This window comes from the organism of the source record quoted next, unplaced genomic scaffold (genome assembly GCF_019419815.1).
Source record: "Pyrus x bretschneideri cultivar Hongxiangsu unplaced genomic scaffold, Pyrus_bretschneideri_v1 Contig24, whole genome shotgun sequence".
Lineage (NCBI taxonomy): Eukaryota > Viridiplantae > Streptophyta > Magnoliopsida > Rosales > Rosaceae > Pyrus > Pyrus x bretschneideri.
In genome coordinates, this window is record NW_025999546.1 from 8,616 (window position 1) to 30,569 (window position 21,954).

At 34.0% G+C, this 21,954-nt stretch overlaps 4 protein-coding genes across 5 annotated transcripts; all 4 read right to left on the bottom strand.

The window, feature by feature from the left end:
* Positions 1–3,668: 3,668 nt before the first annotated feature.
* Positions 3,669–6,183, bottom strand: LOC103941935 (serine/threonine-protein kinase BSK1-like; the record flags this gene model as incomplete). Its single annotated transcript, XM_048586017.1, has 6 exons — positions 3,669–4,008; positions 4,400–4,485; positions 4,616–4,721; positions 4,828–4,960; positions 5,482–5,621; positions 5,983–6,183. Coding segments are annotated over 6 exons (843 nt in total), but the record flags the coding sequence as incomplete, so codon positions are not given.
* A 2,364-nt stretch (positions 6,184–8,547) lies between these two features.
* On the bottom strand, positions 8,548–9,468 carry LOC125478179 (agamous-like MADS-box protein AGL80). The gene has a single exon (XM_048585962.1). It carries the CDS (start codon positions 9,173–9,175, stop codon positions 8,705–8,707), a length of 471 nt encoding a protein of 156 aa, XP_048441919.1. The 5' UTR covers positions 9,176–9,468; the 3' UTR covers positions 8,548–8,704.
* Positions 9,469–10,904: 1,436 nt separating this feature from the next.
* Positions 10,905–11,876, bottom strand: LOC125478194 (late embryogenesis abundant protein 6-like). Its single transcript, XM_048586027.1, has 2 exons — positions 11,742–11,876; positions 10,905–11,382 (listed from the first exon to the last, which is right to left on the bottom strand). The coding sequence occupies exons 1-2, from the start codon at positions 11,817–11,819 to the stop codon at positions 11,128–11,130; spliced, it is 333 nt and encodes a 110-aa protein (XP_048441984.1). The 5' UTR covers positions 11,820–11,876; the 3' UTR covers positions 10,905–11,127.
* Positions 11,877–18,377: 6,501 nt separating this feature from the next.
* Positions 18,378–21,817, bottom strand: LOC125478325 (uric acid degradation bifunctional protein TTL). 2 transcript variants are annotated; one of them, XM_048586455.1, is made up of 5 exons: positions 21,502–21,817; positions 20,705–20,762; positions 20,382–20,483; positions 19,184–19,340; positions 18,378–18,984 (listed from the first exon to the last, which is right to left on the bottom strand). In XM_048586455.1, exons 1-5 carry the CDS (start codon positions 21,726–21,728, stop codon positions 18,527–18,529), a joined length of 1,002 nt encoding a protein of 333 aa, XP_048442412.1. In that variant the 5' UTR covers positions 21,729–21,817; the 3' UTR covers positions 18,378–18,526. The 2 variants fall into 2 exon arrangements, with proteins under 2 accessions (XP_048442412.1, XP_048442411.1); XM_048586454.1 differs by having other exon boundaries at positions 18,378–18,987.
* Between the last annotated feature and the right edge of the window lie 137 nt (positions 21,818–21,954).

Below are 21,954 nucleotides of genomic sequence, written 5' to 3' on the forward strand. Positions count from 1 at the left end.
TAGATGCTCATGAAAGGTCGTTCTCTACTAGGACTATTTAAATAATTTATGTAAAACCAATTCCTAATTAACTACTTAAAACTAAAAAATTTAGAAAGGAGATTTTGAATTTCGGTAATATTAAAAATGAATTTTAATTAAAAACCAAGTAGCATATTCGGCCAAAATTAAGAAGACAAAAGAAAAGAGTTTTTTAATACCAATTTATAAAAGCACTAGGGTTCCACCATCACCCAGCAATCCTATGTATTTTTTACCAATTACTTAGATCTACACATGCCACTTTAAAGGTTAGGTTTTCCTAATATATATTATATTTGGAACCGCCAACATAGAATGTATATCTAACATGCAATCTGTCCGGATGTTCGGATCAAATATGAACATGAGAGACTCATTATGTTTTGTGAAAACCCTTTGAAAAACCATGCAACTCTTAAGACGTGGTGTTCATCTTAAGTGAAATTACAATTTTGAACACAAGAAGCCAGAATCAATTTCAGGGAACCTTCAGACCAAAATTGCATCAAATTACTTTTCTAAAGATCCTAATGGTGATAAAGCATTAAGACAATTAGATAATTTAAAATAGTGATCAATAATTCAAAGGATGCATGCAATCAATCATAAGCAATCAAATAAAAATTACATATTCATGCTAAGGCTCAAGGCTTTGCTCTAGCAAAACGGATTAGTTACACATATTCATAATTAAAATCAAAGAAAATATTATTATGAATAAAAAGATTGAAAACACCTTAAAGTAAAAGTTTGAAATTCTTCAAGAACCCTAGGCAATTTTCTATCTCCCAAGTCGCATAAAAGAAGAAGAAGTAAAAGATTAGGGCCGGCCAAAGCCTTATATTGCTCTACATAAACGATCTCTCAATAAAAGTCTTTGGCTCCAACTAGGAAACCAAATAATAATAAAATATACTAGAAAATAAAGTCCTAATTAAGCTAGGAGAATTTTCTAGGGAACTATCCAGCCACGTTTTAGCCTTAAATGTCCTCCAAATCCAGCCCATTATAGCTTGTTTTAAAGATCAAAATAGTCTAAACACATCTCTAGAAAAGGCCGAATCCAAAATAGGTCATCTTGGGCTCCAAAACTCGCAATCAAAGCCCAAAACGTCCTCTAATTGGAATTACTCCAATTCATTCATTTGACTATGTTTTGTCCCAAATGATGTCGAAAATCCTATATTGAAAATACAATTCAAAGCATCAAAATTCTTCCAAAATAATAGCCAAAATATACTAAGAATAGGGTTAAATATATAATATAAAATCTACTCATCAAACACCTATTTGTAGATGACATGCAATTAGGGTTTGTGTGATTTTCCAACAATTTCTATAAAGCTTAAGGGGTTCTTACTTGTTTAAATTCATCTAGATGCCATAAAGGGTTAAAATGTAAAGATACTTTTGATGCAATCTTATGCCATGTCCGTTGAATAATTTAGGGAAAATTGATCATCAATACTGGGGAACTACTTGAGCATAACATATTAAGGGAATTAAGTATAAGTGGTTGCAGTGAATTCGGATGCCTAGGTCTTATTTTCTTATATTTTAATTTTATTATTTCATACATTTTATTTTCAAGTTCTATTTCATTTTAGTTTAAATCAAATTCTCTATCTTTTACGTCAAAACTTCACAATTATAATTATTTTCAATTTAATTAGTAACACTTTAGAATCAATTCGATCTTTGTGGAACGATATCTGTGCTTATATGCTATATAATCATTCGATTCGTATACTTGCAAGCACTAAAATTCGAGATTTAATTAGGTTAGTTTTGGTCATCTAATTTTTGTAACAAGTTTTCGGTGCCGTTGTTGGGAATCGAATTTGATACTGTTACTTAAACAGATTGTTACATTTTTTAAGTTGGTTTAGCTTTAATGTTAATTGTTAGTTTTTTTTTAATAATAAATTGTTTCCTAAGTCTCTTGTTTAGCTTACCCATTGTTTTGTGCTTTTTGCAGAAAAGTGGAGCTACTTTACCTTGTTGCCAATACAAATTCAAGTTCCGGGGTGGATTGCCATCTATATCTTCGCTTGCCCGTGTCCTTTAAACCAAGGAAGTAACGTTGTCCTTAAGTTTTTACTTTTTATTTTTGTATTGTTTGTCGTTTGTGTCTCCTGCCATTGAGAACATACGTGATTTTATTTTGGGAGTGAATCTTTCGTTGGGTTTTACGGAGTCACAAAGAGGAGCAGCATCAAACATTGAAATTGTGAAATGCTTCAGAATTTCAAGCCCATACTCTTTTTTTTTTTCTTTTTTTGCCTCGTTCAATTTGGTTTGTCACGTGTTTTCAATTGGTGGAGTCTCAAATTAGTTTTGGTTGATTTTTTTTTTTTTCCCGTTTATTTTTTTATGTTTGTTGCATTTTTCATTTAATTAATTATCTAACTAAAAATGAAAATAAATAAAAAATATATAAAATTTGAGAACCAAAAATATTTTTCTTTGAGTCTTGTTTTTATTGGCTACTTCCCAATTCAGTGATGAGATACGATCTTTATGTTTTTCATAACTTTCATGGAATTTAAGCTTGATATTAGTTCTTTACATTATCTTTGTTTTAACCATATTTTTTGATGATCATGACTTAGGAAAATATTATGCACATAGCCTTGTTCGTGCAAAACTAAAGCATGATTTAAAAATTTCATATGTGAATCTAGTGAGTTTATGTAACCCTTGCGAGCTTTTGAGCCTATTATAGATTGAACTATTATGCATTAATCTCATTTAATTTGTGCGCATGATCTCATTTTACATATATATCTAAAACTTGCCTTCTACCTTTCTTTGCTTTCATCAATTCACGTAACAAACTTAGAAGTGATTTACGCATTTGTTTCCTTCGTTTGAACCTTTATAGCCAACCCTTGTTATTATTTTCCCTAGTCAGCCCTGTTGAGCCTTTATGTGAGCCTTTTCTTGTTTCTTTAACCTGGATTGTCCCTAGCTAGCCTCATAAAAAAAATTCCACATCCATCAAAAGAGAGCTCAAAGTTTTGGGGGCTAAATATTGTTATAGAAAAGAAGAAAAAAAAAAAGTTGATGATTGCTGTAAAAGAAGAAAAAAAAAAAAAAAAGGGTGTTCCGAACATTGACAAAGCCAGAAATTGTCGAGGGGAGGGTGAAATTTAAAAGGTTTAAGGCCCCAAAAAAATGTGGACATCTATTCGAGATTTGAGTCCAGGGTTGGCAAGAAGATTATGTGAACTAACCAGAATATTTGTAGGAGGATTTGCACTAACCGAAATATTTGAAAGAGGATTTGGACTACCCGAAATATTTGAAGGAGAATTTTACAGTATTATTGGAATGAGGATTTAAGCACCATTTCTTGTTGTATTGTGCCATTACATAACTATATAATGAGCAAAATTCTTAAAGGTGTCAAGCGCTCACTAGTATGAAAAACAGTTTGCACAACACAGGTCCTTCGTCGCGCAAAAATTAGCCCAACGAAACCTTCTTCGTGCACCAACTGTCACAACAAGGCAGTGAAAGTAGGGTTTGCACAACGAAGAAGTACATGCATTGCGCGAACCTTTGTTTTTTTTTTTTTTTTTGTCAAAAATATTTTTTATTTAATTTTTAATAAATATTGTAATTAAATTCTAAACAATAATTAATAAACCAAGAAGAAGTATTTAATTATAAAATATATGAAAATGTACATACAAGATGTCCGAACAAAAAAAGAAAAAACTACAATAAGTAGTCTTCTAGGTTTGATACATCAGGCTACTAGTATCGGCTGGGCGAAGTGGCTGGGAGGTCGAAGGTGGAGCAAAATCAGGTGATGGCATCGGGGTTTGGAGGCCAGACATCTGTAAGGCCCGTAAGATCATGCTCATCTTCTTGTCCTGAGCTGAAAACTAGGCAGCAATAGGCTTCTCGAGCATCCAGGGCTGCTTTTTGGGCAACAATCTTATCTTTTAGGGTTTCCACTTCCTCCGTTAGGGCGATGACCTGTCCTTATATACACAAGCTATAAATCCAAAGTAAATTGCATCATCAAAATGGAGTAGTTGGCATGAAATGAATACACAAGCTGTAATAAATACCATACCAAATACTTTGAAATAAGCTATCAAACAAAGCCACTATAGACGAAACAAAAGAAGTACCACGTTGTTTAACATTTATTTTTGAACTACTCAAGTTTAGTATAAACAGATCCACTAAAGATTATTTGTAATCAATTAACTTCAACTTTGAGCGAACAATTACAAGTTGACACACTCCAACATGACTATAGTACAACACTAAAGACTCTAGTTTGAATAAGTAAGCAAAGAAGTAGGACACACTAGCTGTAAAATGTGGATGCCACACATTAAATTTATAGCAATCTACTTACATGACTTGGAGGGATGTGCTTCCCACTAAGCAGATCTAGAAGGACGATGCCAAAGCTATAAACAACACTTTCTAGAGTGACCCTTCCTACAAAGTAAATAAACAACCAGTAAAGTCAGCATATCTCAAGCAGAAGTCGTTTAGATAGGAAAACTAGAATAGTGACAAGAAAAATGATCAAAGGGATAGGTGATATCTAGGCTAGAGAAGTTATTACCATTTCTTAAATATTCAGGTGGCGTGTAAGCAAGATTTGTGCTGTAACTCTTCCCATCCCTACTATTTCTCATCAAGCCAAAACATGAAAGACGAGGATCACCATCCTACAAGTCCATTCAGATACTACATTATCACCCTAAAAAGTAGTGAACACTGAAGTGACAGAAAACACATTTTAAACTAAGATGATTGAATTTGAGAATCGAATACCTCGTCAAAGAGAACTCTATAAGCATTTAAATCATGGTATAACGGGCGGCCCTCGGTACTGCAATAATCTAAAGCTTCAGCAATATAAAGAGCCACTCTTAAACGCATGGCCCACTCAATGGTTTGTTTGATTCTCCCCTGTATAAACAAGCAGAGCCTAAAAATTAATTTTTGACGAACACAGCAACTAATTCTCAATTTGTAGGAACAAAACCCAAAACATTGAATTGATTGCTTGTGCAAAACTTAATAAATTAGCAGTACAAAGACAAGCACAATACTGGCACACTAGATACCAGAGTACACTAAAAAGTAAAAACCACCTCGCCACGACTTCTCCAAATGAAAGGCAATGTTTAATATCATCTGAGATTAACAAAACTATAAGGTAAGATTAGTGGCCAACTAAGATCAATGACCGAACCATTAACAAATAAACAAAAAAACAAAGGTTAATGGAACGTGTCATGTTGTAGAAAACTAATGTCAATACCATCTTGCATTTCAATGTTTGCTTGTTAAAAAGCTCTATATTTAGAGGTACTTCACAAAAGGGTCACTGAGAAATCTTAGAAGCTGAGCTAAAAAGAGCATTCTTAATAAACCAGGTGACGTCAAAAGACGAATAGTAAATAAAGATAGATTTTGTTTGACATACAGTGGAACAAATGCTTAGCCAAAGTATCAGTAGGCATGTACTCAGCAACAAGCAGCCTCTCATCCCCATCACAGCAATACCCAATCAAATTTGCAAGCCTCCGATGCCGCAACTTCCCCACACCCCAAGCTTCCTCCTGTAAAACCAAAACCCACAAATCATTCATACACCCAATTCACAAAACGAACATCTGTAAATTTTACAGCAACTTATTTCCAGAAATTCATAATATCAAGAAACACTTTACAGCATACTGTTGACAAATCAATCAAATCTTAATGGGAACAAATCCCTAATTATTTGTATACTTAGTTTTCATGTATTTGCCTAGTTAGGAAGTCAACTCCAATTTATAAGGAGCTGATTGTGCATATCAATTGTATATATTTTCTCCTTACCGTATCAATTCAATACACAATTATTCCTTCAAGCATTCTCTTCTTGGCACCAGAGCCTAGGTTTAAGGAAAAGAAAAAAAAAAAATAACGAAGTGGTACTCTGTACGGAGAACCATAACTACCAGCAGCGCAGCCAATTATGCAACGCTGTCCGACCAGCGAGCGACGCCGTCGTTGCTGACCCGAGAACCCAGAACTACCAGCTGCACATCCAGTTGTGCAGCGCACCGTCCGACCAGCGAGCGACGCTGTCGTTGCTGATCCGAGTTCACCAATCTGCTCCCTGCATCCACCACCACAAACCGAGATTCAACCCGCTGCCTGAAGTTTGTCGCAGATTCCGGGCAGACTCAAATCGCCATCGCCTTGAACCACGACTTTCAACTGTTGGTTTCATCTGCACCACAACATTTCGAGCGCGAATCTATTTTCTGTGCCCAGACGTCGTGACCCCCTTGCTGCTATCTTGAAGAGCAGTATAAAAAGGTCTGTTAATGCGGAAAGAAGAAAGAGAAAAGGAGTTCTTGTTTGAAAAAAGGAGGAAGCACGGGTGAAGAAGTAAAGAAAGAGGAAAAAGACAAAAATTAAAAATAAAAAAATAGAAAAAGGGAGAAGAAGGAAGGAAACAGGAAAAAAGAAAAAAAAGAAATATTTTTGTTTTTGGTCATTGTTTTACAAGACCTTTGGTTGGACCTTTGGACGTTTCCAATCACTCGTACACATTGCAGCAAACTCATCCAGAACAATGGCGGCCCAGACTCGTGCACTGATTGCTAAAGCTGAGGTAGCTTCTGAACATATGGACAACGATGGTAAGGCTTTGAAAGTTTCTGCATCAGTTACGAATAATATATGAATAATTGATTCCGGTGCTACTGAACATATGACTTGTGAATCTAGACAGGTTCAAATCCTAAAACCATCCACCAAAACCGTTGTGAGTGTTGCCAATGGTAATGTTGTTCCCATTATTGGGGAAGGCACTGTCTCCCTTTCCGATACCCTTAATCTTAGTTCCGTACTTGTTGTTCCTTCTCTTGACTATAATTTATTATCAGTTGCTCAAATAACTGTCACCCTACATTGCTGTGACCTTTTTTTTGTGTTTTTAAGGATATTCAGACTCGCAAGACGATTGGTTATGATATCAAAAAGGACAAGCTCTACTACTTGGAGCTAACATCGAACAGTACCCGAATGTTGACTCAAGCTCTTACAGTCGAAGAATCTCAAGGGGAGACAAATAAAGCTTCGGAGGTTTGGAGATGGCATCGTCGACTTGGACATGCTTCTTTCGGTTATTTACAGAGGTTGTTTCCTAGCCTATTCGTTAAGCATAATGTTTCTAGCTTTAAATGTAGTGTTTGTGAATTGGCTAAAAGTCATCGAACTTCATTTCCATCCAGTATGACTAAAAGTTCCGTTCCTTTTATGATAATCCATTCTGATGTTTGGGGACCATCTAAAACTGCTACATTTGGTGGGGCTCATTGGTTCGTTACTTTTATTGATGATTGCACACGTATGATGTGGGTTTGTTTGATGAAGTCCAAAAGTTAAGTTACTTCTTTGTTTCAGCGATTTCACAAAATGGTGCAAGTACAATATAAGTCACAAATACAGGTTCTTAGAAGTGATAATGGCGGCGAGTACATGAACGATGAGCTTCATGCCTTTCTTAATCATCATGGTATTGTTCATCAAACTACATGTCCAAACACTCCCCAACCAAATGGAGTTGCAGAACATAAGAATCATCAGCTTTTAGAAGTTGTTCGTGCTTCCTTGCTTGGGGCTTGTCTTCTGTTGTCCTACTGGGGTGAAGCTCTCACTTCTGCTGTATATCTCATTAATCGTGTTCCCTCTCGATCGGTTAATTTTTAGACACCATTTCAGGCTCTCTCCTCACATGTCGATGCTCCTACAGTCCCCAATCTCCCACCTCACGTGTTCGGTTGTGTGGCATTTCCCAGTACTGTTTACTTTAACGAAAAACCACATTTTTACACTAAAAAGTCAATCCTGGTACTATTCACTTTACCCTTTATTTTGTCCTTATCGTTAAAATTCAAAGTTTTCAAGCCTTTTTTATTAGTTTTCCTCTTATAAAATGTAGTAAAATTCCACTAGACCATAAGACTAATAAGTGGTGACCATCACCCTTTTTTTTATACAACGATATATTTTATACTAAGGAATAGGAAATAAATAAATTTCGAACTCATAGTTCACGAAATTTGAACCTCCGAAACCGTGATACTAAGTGCAACCATGAACCTTTTTTAATCAGAGGAATTAAGAAACCCAACAATAGTGTCGACAAACAAATCATATATATAGAACACCTTAGCGGTTGTCACTTTGTACTATGGTCTAGTGGTATTTCTCTTCATTGGTACCTGAGAGATCGTAGGTTCAATTCCACCAAAGACGAATTGAATCACATTATTGCTAGGTTATTGTGAGGCTTAACCTACTCTTCCACTTCCTTAATGTAAATAATATTTTTTGTTAAAATAAATAAATAAATAAAAACCCAGCACTTTAACGGTTAAGATTTAAATGCTTTGTGTACCACTTTAACGTTTAAGATTTAAATGCTTTGTGTTCAAGACAATTTTCGTTTTATTTTATTTTATTTCGGGGTAAAGATCTTCAAGACAATTTTGATATGACATTGCACTACATAATATTCGAATTAAATTATAATGAAAATCCAAATAGTAGAGCGGTAAATTTATTTTAATATAACCTAATACCCCATCATTTCTCCGCCCTTTTTCGTTACCCTTCCAACCTCATTAATTATTGTTGCTTATGGTCACGCCTCTTGCATTTCTTCCTCAATTGCTTCTATATTTTTCTCAATCGACAACAACAAGCCGTTCAAATCCGTACCACTCAAATTCTGCAACCAGTTAGCTGGGAGGCTCCCGCGCATAGATTGTACCATAATTTCCTTCTCTTGGTTTTCCTTAATTTGTTTTTTCAACTGCTCCTCAGCTTTAAGTATCTGCTGCCTAAGAAAACTCTCTTGATTCAGCATATTTTTGCTTTTGTCCCTCTCCGGCATCTGCTTAAACCTTGTGACAATTCGTCGGGCTACATCTCGGCACGAACCAACATCTGGTTTGGTGTCATACTGGCTATAAACGATAGCTGATACATCAATTCCACAAAGAATGCTAAGTTCCTTTACCTTCTTCATCAGCCCATTCTTCCTTTTCTTGAAGGTGACTTTTCTTGAAACATCATCTCTTATGTATGCAAGCTTAATTTTTTTTCTTGTCATGGTGAGCTAGGGATTGTTGAAGGAATAGACAATGGATTAGATGGTTTTGAGGTTGAGGCGGCCCCTTGTAGTTCATTCCCTGAAATAAGCTATATATAGAGTTGAAATATGTAGTTATAGGGTTTCTTTAAATGTAAAGCCAGATAGATTTGGGTTGGTTGGATATGGATGACTAAGTGATGGCATGTGAATTTATTATGCACATTTATGTATAGGATCTGGTGAGTATTAAGGTACAGGAGTTCAATTGGAATATGTTTGTTCTAATCCTCTGCATCTTTATATATAGTTGGATTTTTTTTTTTTTTTTGGCAAATGATTGAGGGCTCCTTTTGGCAAGTGCCTTAAAATGATTGATTCTGGAGAAAATATTTTTGGATTTCAAAAGCACTTGAAGTGCTTCCAGTAAGAAGCACATAACTGGTGCTTTTAACATGAAGAACTTTAAGTGTTTTTTCAGAATTAACTTGCCTTTTTACTAAGATATGGTTCCGAAAATATTTTATCTAAAATCAGTTTTAGTCGTTTAAAAGTACTTGCCAAATTAGGTCTAGGAATTTACCTATGCAGCAAAGTTTTGAATTCAAATCCATCTGCCCAGTATTGTTTGTATGAAAAAGTTAATTCAGTATTTTACATATTAATTCATTATCAATGCTTAAATTATTATCGTGTCACATCTCGTATTTGATGATCCATAGTGTATCATGTATGTCTCTACACGTTTACAAAATATTCTACACCAACCACTAATTAAATTTTAATAAAATAATATTTAAACCGTTTAACATTACTAAAAAGCGGACCAGGATCCTCTTCTAATCTAAGGATGAGGATCCTCATGACCAATGCATGTGGGTCGTTGGATGAAAATCCAACGGCTAGAAACTGGGGGGTCCCTTTAAAGTTATAATAATTATAACCGTTGGATTTTCATCCAATGGTCCACATCCCTTAATCATGAGGATCCTAATCCTTAGATTAGGAAAGGATCCTGATCCCTAAAGAGCTACTCGGAGGAGAAAATTTTACACATTCTCAAAACACCAGCTATTTAAGAACTCCTAGAAAATTTCTTAAAAAAACATGATTGGAGTTGATTTTTTTTTTTTGAAGTTTTAACGAAAAGTCCACGATACTGTTCACTTTAACGAAAAACTATATTTTTACACTAAAAATTCAATCCTGGTACTATTCACTTTACCCTTTATTTTGTCCTTATCATTAAAACTCAAAGTTTTTAAGCCCTTTTCATTAGTTTTTTTTTTTTTTTTTATTCATTTTAATGTCTCGAAGCTCTCATTTGTTACTTAGCATTACAGTTTAGCAGTATTCATCTTTATTTGTAAGTGAAAGATCTAAGTTCGATTCTCGCCAAAGACAAATTTGAATCACATTATCGTAGCCCACTGTGAGGCTTAATCCACTCTCCCACAACACTACCTCTTAATGTATAGATAATATCGTTTGTTCAATAAAAGAAAGGGAAACAAAAAAATTAGAAGCTCCCATTTTGGGAGCTTTTTTTTTTTTTTTTTTTTTTTTTGCAAAAGTGTTCTAATGTCATTGAAAGTACACATAAGGGGCAATCCATAAGTGCCGAGCCTAAACAACAAAATAAAATAAAAACCTGAAGATAGAGCCTTGAGGACGAGACGTGGCCGGGCGACTAAAAATAGTGTGATAAAATGTATCATAACAAAGAAAATAACATCAAATTTAATATTACTAATTTTATATTACACAACATAACAATTTTGCCTAAAATCGAAGGAAAACTGTATCGAATCAAAACTATAAGAAATAGTTTAACATAGAAAATTACATGGAAATGCATGAACAATACAAAGCACATGCATATATATATATATATATATATATATATATATGTCTATATACGAATAAGGAGTACAAATTCATAGGTGCATGTTCAGGGAAAGATAAATAAAAAATTAGGGCATGCGTTTATAAGCTGGATGACCTCCCGCACCGGCCAGTTCAGAAGGAGAAGCTCCATGTCCATGTGTAGTGTTTGTACCATCAGCCGCATGCTTTGCCTTAATTTCATGTTCATGTGCTGCCTTGTCTCCAGCTCTGGCAATCTCCCCAGCCTTGGCCACATGCAGTGACATTGCTGCTTCAGCTTCTTTAGCCAATCGCACCTCATGAGCTACGTCTGCTCTCGCCTTTGCTATTTCCTTCTCAGCCTAGTAATATACAATTTGAAACCAGCAATATAAAAATGAGTTTTAGGTTGAAATCTGATTATAGTCGTTTGATTACGTACACGAAATGTACGTAGTAAAACACTCCAGGCATATTCATGCACGTTCATAGGCACATTGATGTACTGATGAATGAATGTACATGTCACTTCGTACTTGTGTGTATTTTCATAATGATAATATTGTACAATGAAAATGACCAAATAAAAAATCAAACACCTGAATATATTCTTTGTGGAGTCGAGACTTATATGATTAAGTCGCTCTATATTTCTTATGGAATGTAATCTGCAAACATATCAATGCATTACTATCTGAATAAAGTGTTGTAATATACGTACCCTCTCTTCGGCCCTGGCCTCCTCCTTGACCTTTTTCATGGCGCCCATTTCATTTATCTTGTCCTTCACTGCCTGCATTTTTTCTTTCTCTTTTATCAACACCTTACAAAATTAACCAAATGAACTGCACTATAATGCTCCCAATAATCGACAATGAAAAATGTAACATATATATAGAGTTCGTACGACCCAGAAAGAGCAAAGACGGTCTATGGACGTATAGGTGACACTTGTCAAACATGCAGACGTTTAGGACAAACTTGTGGGCGATGTTGATGAGGAGTCAATCACTCTAAATTCCCATCCCACAATGCCAATTCAAGATCCGAGTTTTAAGTTGAAGGCATAATTTGAGAATAAGGTTGGGTTTGATCTTAATTAAGCTAATTTTTCCTCTTGACAAGTGTAAATTTCTATGTATTGTACTACTACTATTTGATGAGTGTCAATTCCGTGTGTATGGGAACGGAAAGGGATCCTCTTCAGATCTCTTCCACCAAATCCATCCTATCACCTAATCCGGGCTCTTGAAACTTGATCCAACGGTTAAAGTTATTATAATTTTTAATGAAGCTGTTGGATCAAATTTCAGGAGCCTTAATTGATTGATTGGGTGGATTTGATGGAAGGGATCCGAAGAACATCCTTTTCCTATGAGAACAACGATTGTAGCATAATAAGTATTGACATGTAAAAAAAAAAAAATTTATACAATAACAATGCATGTGGTGATAATCTCATTCACAATTGGCCCATGTATCTTCATTTTTTTTTTTTATAAGTAATTAGCTTCTTATACAACTAGAATTCATGCTGCTTTTTTATACCATGCACCGCCTCCTTCGGTCACTGCCCCTTTGTCCTCGTATCTTTTAATCCTATTACTACTGGTGAATGCTAGTTATTTTTCCCTTTGTACTCTCTCTCTTTTCTTTTTCTTTTTTTTTTTTTTTTGTTTTCAATTTTCATCTTTTTTATTATTTTTAGAGAGACTTTGGATGTGGTCCTTAGTTATAAATATTCTTTGATTGAAACCTTGTTGGTTTTTAATTTTTAATCAAGGGCCTTGAAATTAATGTAATAATTTATTTCTATGTACGTTACTATATTTTTTAAATTAAAAATTAGAAATTTTAGTTGTTTATATAAATGAGAATTTAAATATAAAAAAACCATAATTTGTGGGATTAAAAATATTAAAATACAAATATACTATTGTGTGTGTGTGTAAAGATGGGTACATTCCGAAAAATTAATTGTATCAAAACATGGGTACATTCTTCAAAATCACAAATAAAAAAATTAAAAAAATAAAAAAATTAAAAAAGAAGAAGAAGAAGAAGAAGAAGATATTAGGCTTAATAACATTAGTAAATTTCTTCGATTAAACTTGACATGGATACATTTTAAAATCAAAGAAAAAAGAATGTACCCATATAAGTTTAAAAATGGATTAGAAAAAAATTGAATAGATTTTATATAAAAAATTATACATTTTACATATAACAAATTGGTATATTTAAGAATGAGTGTTAATTGGTATATTTAAGAATGAGTACATTTTAAGATTAAAAAGTTTTACATGAATGGGTACATATAATTAGCATGGGCACATTTAGCAAAATAAAACGTACAAATAAAAAAAATATATGGGTACAAATACAAATAAAATTTAAAAAATATGGGCACAAAAAGAAATTAATATATAGGTACAAATCAAAACTGAAAAGAAAATTGGTACAAATTAAAAATGGGTACAAACTAACACTAAAAATATATGATAAAAAATTTAGTCATAAATATAAATATACTAATTGTAACATTTTTAACATTAAATGAATATATTTAGAAATAAAAAATATTTTATTATTTAAATAATTAATGATGTTATTAATACCCAAGGACCTTGATCAAAAATTGAAAATGAATAGGATTTTAATCAATGGAGTAGCAAAAGGAAGGATGAGAACCTAATTTCTCCTTATTTTTAACATCCTACAATACTGCTTGATTATCGAAGTTGTTTATTTTGTAGAGAAAATTGTAGAAATGGTCCCTCAACTTTAAGCCAATTGGAGCAATGATCCCTCAACTAAAAATTCATGACCAATAGTCCCTTAACTCCTCAAAATGTGCAGCTATAGTCCTTTTCATCAACTCCATTAGAACTTTTATTAAAACGAGTCGTATTGGAAAAACCATTGGTCTAATTCGGTTAAAGTTAAGGGACTGTTGCTCAGATTGGGTGAAAGTTGTGGGACCATTTCTCCAATTAGGTTAAAGTTGAGGGACCATTTTTAGAGTATTTACCAAATATAGCCAAATATTAGCTCTTAACTTCAAAATGTCAGTTTTTATAAAAACTTTCAAATATATTCAAAATATCACTTAAATAGACACAAATGCCCTTAAACTTTAAAACCAAATAAATTAAAAAACCCAAAACCCTATTAGATTGATATTTTGGACGGCAAAACCTAAAAAATGGTGGAGAGATAGTGAAGGCATCGGCTACTGTGGAGACTTTGTGTAACCCTAAACATATGAAGTTGAGTGTAGATGGTTAATTTTTTTCATTCTTCCTAGTCTACGTTTTCTCTTAGCTTTTGTAGTTTCTTCCTTTGGTTGAATTTTATTGAAGAACAAACTGCCAATTTTTGTAAAGACTACGGAATAGAAATTCTTGAGCACATATTAGAAAAATTAGGTTTCTTATGTCAATGGAAGATAGACAAATCTAATAGCATTTGCCAATCAGTTAGAGACAAAGCTAATAGTTCTTCAGTGCATATTTGAAAAAGTAAGGTTTTCGGAATAAAGTTTTTCTTTCTGTTTTTTTTATTCATCTTATGTTGGTTTGGTAAGAAATACTAATTTTTTCTTTTTTCAATGTGTAAAAGTAATTGGAAGTTAACTTCCAGAATAGCACCTTAATCAACAAGGTCCTTCTTCCATTGCTCATATGCATGATGTTTTGTGTATATATTAATTCTGTATATGTTAACTCCCAGCCGTTCTCATGATTCAGTCCAGATTTCACAACACCCTTTTTATTTTCATATATATATATATATATATATATATCGATCTTAGCTGTGTCTGTATGTCACTTTTTATTTTCTTATTGTTTTGCTCATATTTCAGGACAATGTGTAGTTTGACAATTTAGTGAACTACGATGGGAGATGGGCTGACTCAACGTACAAAAATTTGCAAAATGAAAGGATTACTTGTTTCAAACAAAATCACATTTACGGAGCTTCAGAAGAAAGTACCTAGTATTGTGAATGTGGACCAAAATGAGTATGAGATAAGTATGAAAGTCATATATAACGCAATGGAAACTACATGGCCTGCAGATATAGTTGATGATGATGATGTGAGGGCATTTATTTTTGAAAACCTTTCAAGGTCTTGGAAGATTCCCTTGTGTGTTATATTAAAGTAGAAAGTATTTTCTTTGGAAGATAATGATGACCCATTACAAATAAGTCTTAACTTTGTTACTCAAGGTGATTTGGAAGATATTGTGCTACATGATTCAGATAACGACTTGGTAAATCAAGAAGTTGAGAATGGATCGTATCATGAAGAATTTGAGAATATGCCACACATGGAGTCTGATAATGTGTTCCAAGATAATGTTGAATTCAATGAGTTGCCTCCTGAAGGGATGGTATGTGATGATGTGCCTGTTAATGTGCAATTTGATGAATCCAGCTCTAACCAATCAAATGTTCACAAGGGTACAAATATTGTACATGAATCAGACAAGGCAAACCTGTGCAATTTAGATGGAGATATAGTTGTAGGCCAATTGTACGAGACTAAGGAGGATTTAGAAAAAGAAAAAAAAAAGTTGGGTACTGATGCTATGAAGAACCATTATGAGTTCAGAGTGAAGAGATCAAGCAAAGAAAGGTTTGAAGTTGGTTGTGTCGGCGATGGATGCAAGTGGTACAACATCATGACAACAAATATTGCTGAATGTCTCAATGCAATCACCAGAGATGCTCGAAAACTACCTATCACCCGATTTCCTAAGTATTTAAGAATGAATATTCTCCATAAGTGGTTTTATGAGTGTCGAACCGAGGCAGCCAAAATGAATACACATTTGACAGATTGGGCTGATAAATTGGTGCAAGAAAGTAACAAGCAAGGATTATCATTACAGGTATTTTTGCATTCACTTAAATAGAATTTAGTCCAATTTGTCTATTTAATTTTGGTACAGTTTCATTTGTTCTCAAGTTTTTAAACTATTTTACAGATTCTTATATCCCATAATCTGTAGCTTTATCCATTGAAAAAACTAGGCTTTGACCCCTAAAAAACAAAAAAAAAAAAAAAAAAAATTAGAACCCAAATCTTGTGTAACTTCAACGTAATTGCTGCTATGGTTTTATATAAATTGCCTTTATAATTTTATGCAGCAGTTCAGGGTATTCATCCACTTCTCTTACAGATCACTAATTGCGAATTGCTTTTGAAGTTCTTATGCGGAATATTTTTTTGGTTGTTTAGTTCTTCTTTTGTTTGAGTAATATATATGTATGTGAACATGCAAGTATTCGCCTATTGCAACTTACTTATTTCATGTATACGATGGATCTCGTATTGAAGTTGTGAATTTAGAGGAAAAGAGTTGCACATGCCGACAATTTAATTTTGACCAACTCTCTTGCTCACATGCTTGTGCTGCATGTAGACACTGACAACTTTCATGTTATCCTATGTGTTCTCATTATTATACTACAAACTCTTTGGTCATTGCCTATGTAGAAGTTATATGACCAGTTGGTGATCAAACTGATTGGATAGTAACTGATGATGTCTGTCAAAGAATTGTCCTACCACCAATTACATGAAGAAGATATGGTAGGCGCAAAGAAAAGAGGATCCCATCACATGGAGAAGAAAAATCAACTCGAAAGTGAATGTGGTTCAAATGGCCATTATAAACAAACTTGTAGGAATCCCGTTCAACTTCATCCTAATTTGTAGAACCCTTTTAAATTAGAGTTTTATGAATAAAATTTTCTTTCTATCATTTTATTGTCTGGGCCAAGAAATTGCGGTGTAACAAATAAATATTTTCTTTTGATCATTTTATTGTTTGTTTTGGTTGTACGTACAATTCTTTAAATTTCCTACAATTAAAAGATAATTACTTTTATTTCTTTACTTTGATTGTTCACTTTTATAACATACTGAAGTGTTTTTTGTGAACCATGTGTGAAAGAAAGGTTTCCTTGATTATTTGTTAAAATAAAATTGAAAGAAAACTTTTGCTCTTCGTTTGGAAAAGAAAATAAAAAAAAAAAAGGAGAAAATTTTAGTAGAGATTACAGCACAAAAAGTTTTAAGTCTAACAATTAGTTATTCATATAAATTGACGGTAGTTATGTCTATTTAAGTGAAATTTTGAATATATATGAAAGTTTTATAAAAGTTGGACATTTTTTAAATTAAGGATTAATTTTTGTTATATTTGATAAATTCCCCCATCTTTACAATTTTTCATTTAGTTCCCATTTTTCTCCTTGATTCTAACCTCACGTGCGTGACACATGACTCATTTTGATGGAAGTTTTAACGGAGTTAGCAAAAAGGACCGTAGCTACACGTTTTGATGAGTTAAATGACCAATAGTCATGAATTTTTAGTTGATGGATCATTGCTCCAATTGAGTTAAAGTTGAAGAACCATTTCTACAATTTTCTCTATTTTGTATGACTCTATAAAGATGAACTTCGCAAAATAAAAATAATAAATACTAAATTGAAAATCGTTTAATTGTTTGATTAGTGTAGTCATGATTTTATTGTTTAACTGAATAGCATAGCTTTTCTATATTGTTGAATAACAAGTAAGATAACTAATTAAATGGATTCAGATTTAGCTATCTTTCAGTAAAGATGATCTTAAAAGGGTGATTTCGAAATTTGATGATTCGATCGGATCAGGAAGTAATATTGTAGGATTTTTAAATAAACGAGAATGTCAAAAGAGAATGTACGAAGGGAAAGGTGACTAGCATTCCTCATCTTTTAAGCAATATTAGATACCGAGTAACCTACCGATTTGGTCCCTTAATTATTACTCGAATGAAAACCAAGTAGCTAGACAATTCTTTTAGAAAAACAAGTCCTAGTTCATTAAAAACAACCAAATTCCTTATTATCATAAATTCAAAGCTATTTTATCTAATTTCTCATCAAATTAAGTCACGTAACTTATATGAGACACTTTAAAGAATAGATTGGTAATTTTCAATGAGTTTAAAGACCTAATTTTTCCAAAAAAAAAAAAAAATAGTACAGTAGAACTTTAGAGGGTAAATGGACAGTTAAATTTGAAGCCTATATGCAATGTTCAGGCCTTAAGGGTTCATGACAGAGACAGTAACAATATTACCCGCGTTGCCTATTTTGAAAACCACCCCTAATTTAAGAAAGTATTGGAAATTTTGAGCAAGAGGTTCGAAATAACTGGACTTGGATCAAAAATAAAATATGAAAGATTGTATAGGCAAGGCCTTGACCCAGGGCTGAGCCCAGGGATGTGAATCTCACACTGGGAAAGCACACTCCTTTTACTACAAGGTGGCAAGTGAAAGATTTCTTCCCATCCTACAAGGAAACTGCCATTCACATTATCTTTGTTCATATTATCACCACTAACACATGGAGATCGATATTACTTTCAGATATATTTAATACATAGTTCAATCTCAAGTAAAATTACAGACAATTTATTCATCGACTGAACTACACACACGTCTAGCTTCCACGGTATGTTGTGAATGAGAAAGGCGACAGCAGCAGAGGAACATGAAAATGTTCCAATTTCTGTGACTCTCTGATCTCAAACACGATAGAAACATGAGGGAAGAACCCGCTTGGGCAGTACTTACCTGTGTTAAAGTTTATCCTGTATATGCCCGGGTTCACCACATCAACGATGCTCATCAATTGACCACTTCGTCCATCATTATCAGTAGTCGAAGACCCTTGAAATACCCAACCACCTGCATTTGACTCGCCAAACACCGGACGAGGTTGAACACCCTTCCACATTTCTAAACACACTTCAATTCCAGCACCTGGAGATCCTCGAGAAACATCCAAGACATGGGTTGTGATGGGTGGACGGGTTCGAGTTGGAGCTTGAGAAGTTTTTACTGATGAAGCTTCAGAAGCAGTAGCAGTTAAATGCCCTCCAATAATGCTCACACGATCTTCTAGGGTTCGTAAAATTAATAAAAAAAATTAGAAATAGTAGCAAATGCAAAGGAAAGAGGAGTGACTTCCTCTGGAGAGAAGAGTCATCCATGAGTTATAAACATTGTCAGACAAGCAAAGCCCAGAGCTGCATAAGCATTAAGCGGACTAAAACTCACAATTTTGAGAAGGATCTGGAATAGAAATTTACAATACCTTCCGCTTTCTTTGCAACAATTGTGGGATTCTTGTTGCCTGTGGAAGTAACATTTTCTTTTGCTGCAAAGAGCTTCGCAAGGCGTAGCTCTGTTATTTTCATCTGCTCCTGAGCTGCAATCTCGAACTCAACTATTGGCCTGTTTGGATATCGTTTCTGCAAAGAGGAAAAGTACATCTATTAATTTGAGTAACAATTTATGCAGAATCTGTAGAGCATAGTCCTCGCAGAAGTGGTATCCTTCTCTTCACTCAACAGGCATCACAAAATAAACATCAGCGGAAGTTCTGGTGAACATCTCATGTGGTCTATACATTATAAGTTGCAAGAAAAATATTTGCTTACACATGATAAAGATTAAGGACAATAACTAGTTCTCTTCAAGCTTGGTCATTGTTTACTCCATCGCAAATGCTAATATAAGAACTATGTTAGCCAACGTATGGTTTAGGGCTACTTCTAAACTGCAGGCTATCTCCTGTCTTTTGTACACACTTTCTATGGAGTGGAACACATTCTTTATTTTTTTCTTCATTGCCGGAAAACATTAAAATTTTGGCTTAAGCTCTTCGTAGAGGCAAAACTGAGCTGGTTCACCCCACCATCCTGTGCTAAATTATTGGTTGCCAAACATTGTTTTCTGGCAAAAATAGTGAGGCTAAAGTTCTTTAAAAGTATTTTTAATCGCTTTGTTTTTTTGGAGTGAATTGGTTGGAAAGGAATAATCGAATCTCCAAAGATAAAAATGGGGCGCAAGTGCCAATATAGAGGTCAGAGTGAGGTTTTAGCCATCTTTCTGGGCCTCAATAACCGGTAGTGACACTTGTTATATTCCAACAAACTACTATTGTCCTTGATAGTTCATTTATAAGAGAGTGATTTTTGTAAATTATTGACTTTGATTGTTTGATTTATTAGTCTTTGTTTCCCATGAAAATTGTTAATTAAGCCAGAATATGCAAACCAAAAGTTATTGAGTAAACAAATTCGTTCTGCATTGAGTTTAAAGAAACTTCTATTAATGAAAACGCTTAAACTGAAATTCTCAAAATGAAATAGTTTCAGTACGTTGAATCCATTGACTTAAACGCTAGTATATCTCTCCAAGCTATTCTATAATGCTCATCAGGGTCACGTATATAATCTTTTAACATTTGGAAATTTTAACAAAAAGAGGGACTGTAAGTGAAAATTTACCTTCAACTCAGCAAGTATCCCATCAGAACTCTTTCCAGATGCACAAATAAGAAATACAAAACCAAACTTCTGCCTGTATTTAGCATTCCATTCAGCCAGTTCCTACAAAAGCCAGGTGGATAATATTTAAGTAAACGAAAAAAACCCTGACCATAACTTTCACATAAACAAAAAGAAATTGAAATATCAAACTATTTTTAATCCCTTCACTTCTGCAAACTAAAACAGGATGAAATAGAGGGAAACCTTGAATATGTTTGGTTTCATTTGAAGGGGGAATTACGACTTCAAAGATATGCATAAAGTATCTGAAGCATACTAACCTGCAAGCTAGAACTAGTGGCAGTTGCTACAGCAGTTGCCTGCTCTCCCTTACTCCACCTACAAACGATTGCTTCATCACTTACTTCAATATCATTGCATTTGCATATCTAAAAAGACTAATGGAGAAAGAAAGGCGGTTAATTAGCATCAACTAGCCCACAAAGAACAAGGGCACTCCACTCGTATTTGTCACTAATGTTTTTTGCACTCGGTATGGAGCTAGTAAAACGTCAAGCGGTCCAGCAAAAGACTTAAACTTTAAAGGCCTCATCTCGATGGTAAATAATACTAAGCTCAAACACCACATGGCTTATTGCTCAGCACTCAAATATTGAAGGCAACCTATTTGTTTAACACATTCAAACGTAAACTAAAGATAGAATAGCATTACAATTAACTGAATACGAAAAATTAATCACGAATTAGAATCTAAATCGAGACTGGAAGGAGAAAAAAAAAAAAAAAAAAAAAAAAAAAAAAAAAAAAAAAAGCAAACCCATTGATGACATGAATCGACTCCATACGCCAATACCCAGGATGCTTTTTGACGAGCCAAAATCCAATTGGGCATCTTTTGGAAGATTCAAAATTTCCAATTTTTATTGTAATTAGGTTTAATTAAACACTAAAATTTACGCTAACAACAATCCATCTGATCATCGATGGTGTGCAAATTCAAGTAATTTTAATTCAATTATGCCGATTTCCTTCAAGGGTTGTCAAGATTTGAGTAAAAATTTGTGAATTATCAACAAAAACGGCAATTAAATAAGAAAAGTGAGATTAAGAACCGAACTGAGCAGAGGTGGAGTGAGAAGAAGGCGAAGGCGAGTTTCCGATTTGAGGATGAGCGGAGAACGATTGGAGCCAGCCATTGACATCGACCTTGTTGAACCAAATGTCTCTGGCGGCAGTCACAGCTTCGTCGAGAGATGAGAAAGGGGACGCCTCCGCCATTTCTTTGGCGAATTTGGTGCTTGCGCAGCAAGCTAAGAAGTCCTCCTCCTCAAATTTCAATCCCATTTCTCCTTTCCTTCAAAAGATGAGAAATTGAAAACTCTCTCTGATACTACGACACTGATTCTGGGCAGCACAACAAACAGTTGCGTTTGAAAAGAAAATGGCTTACTTTTAGCTATGCCAAAGTAATGGAGTAAATTTCACTTTAACCCCTAGACTTTATTTTGTTTCCACTTCATCTTTTCAATTTGGTTGAGATAAGCGTAAATTTTTTTCTTCTTAACCAACC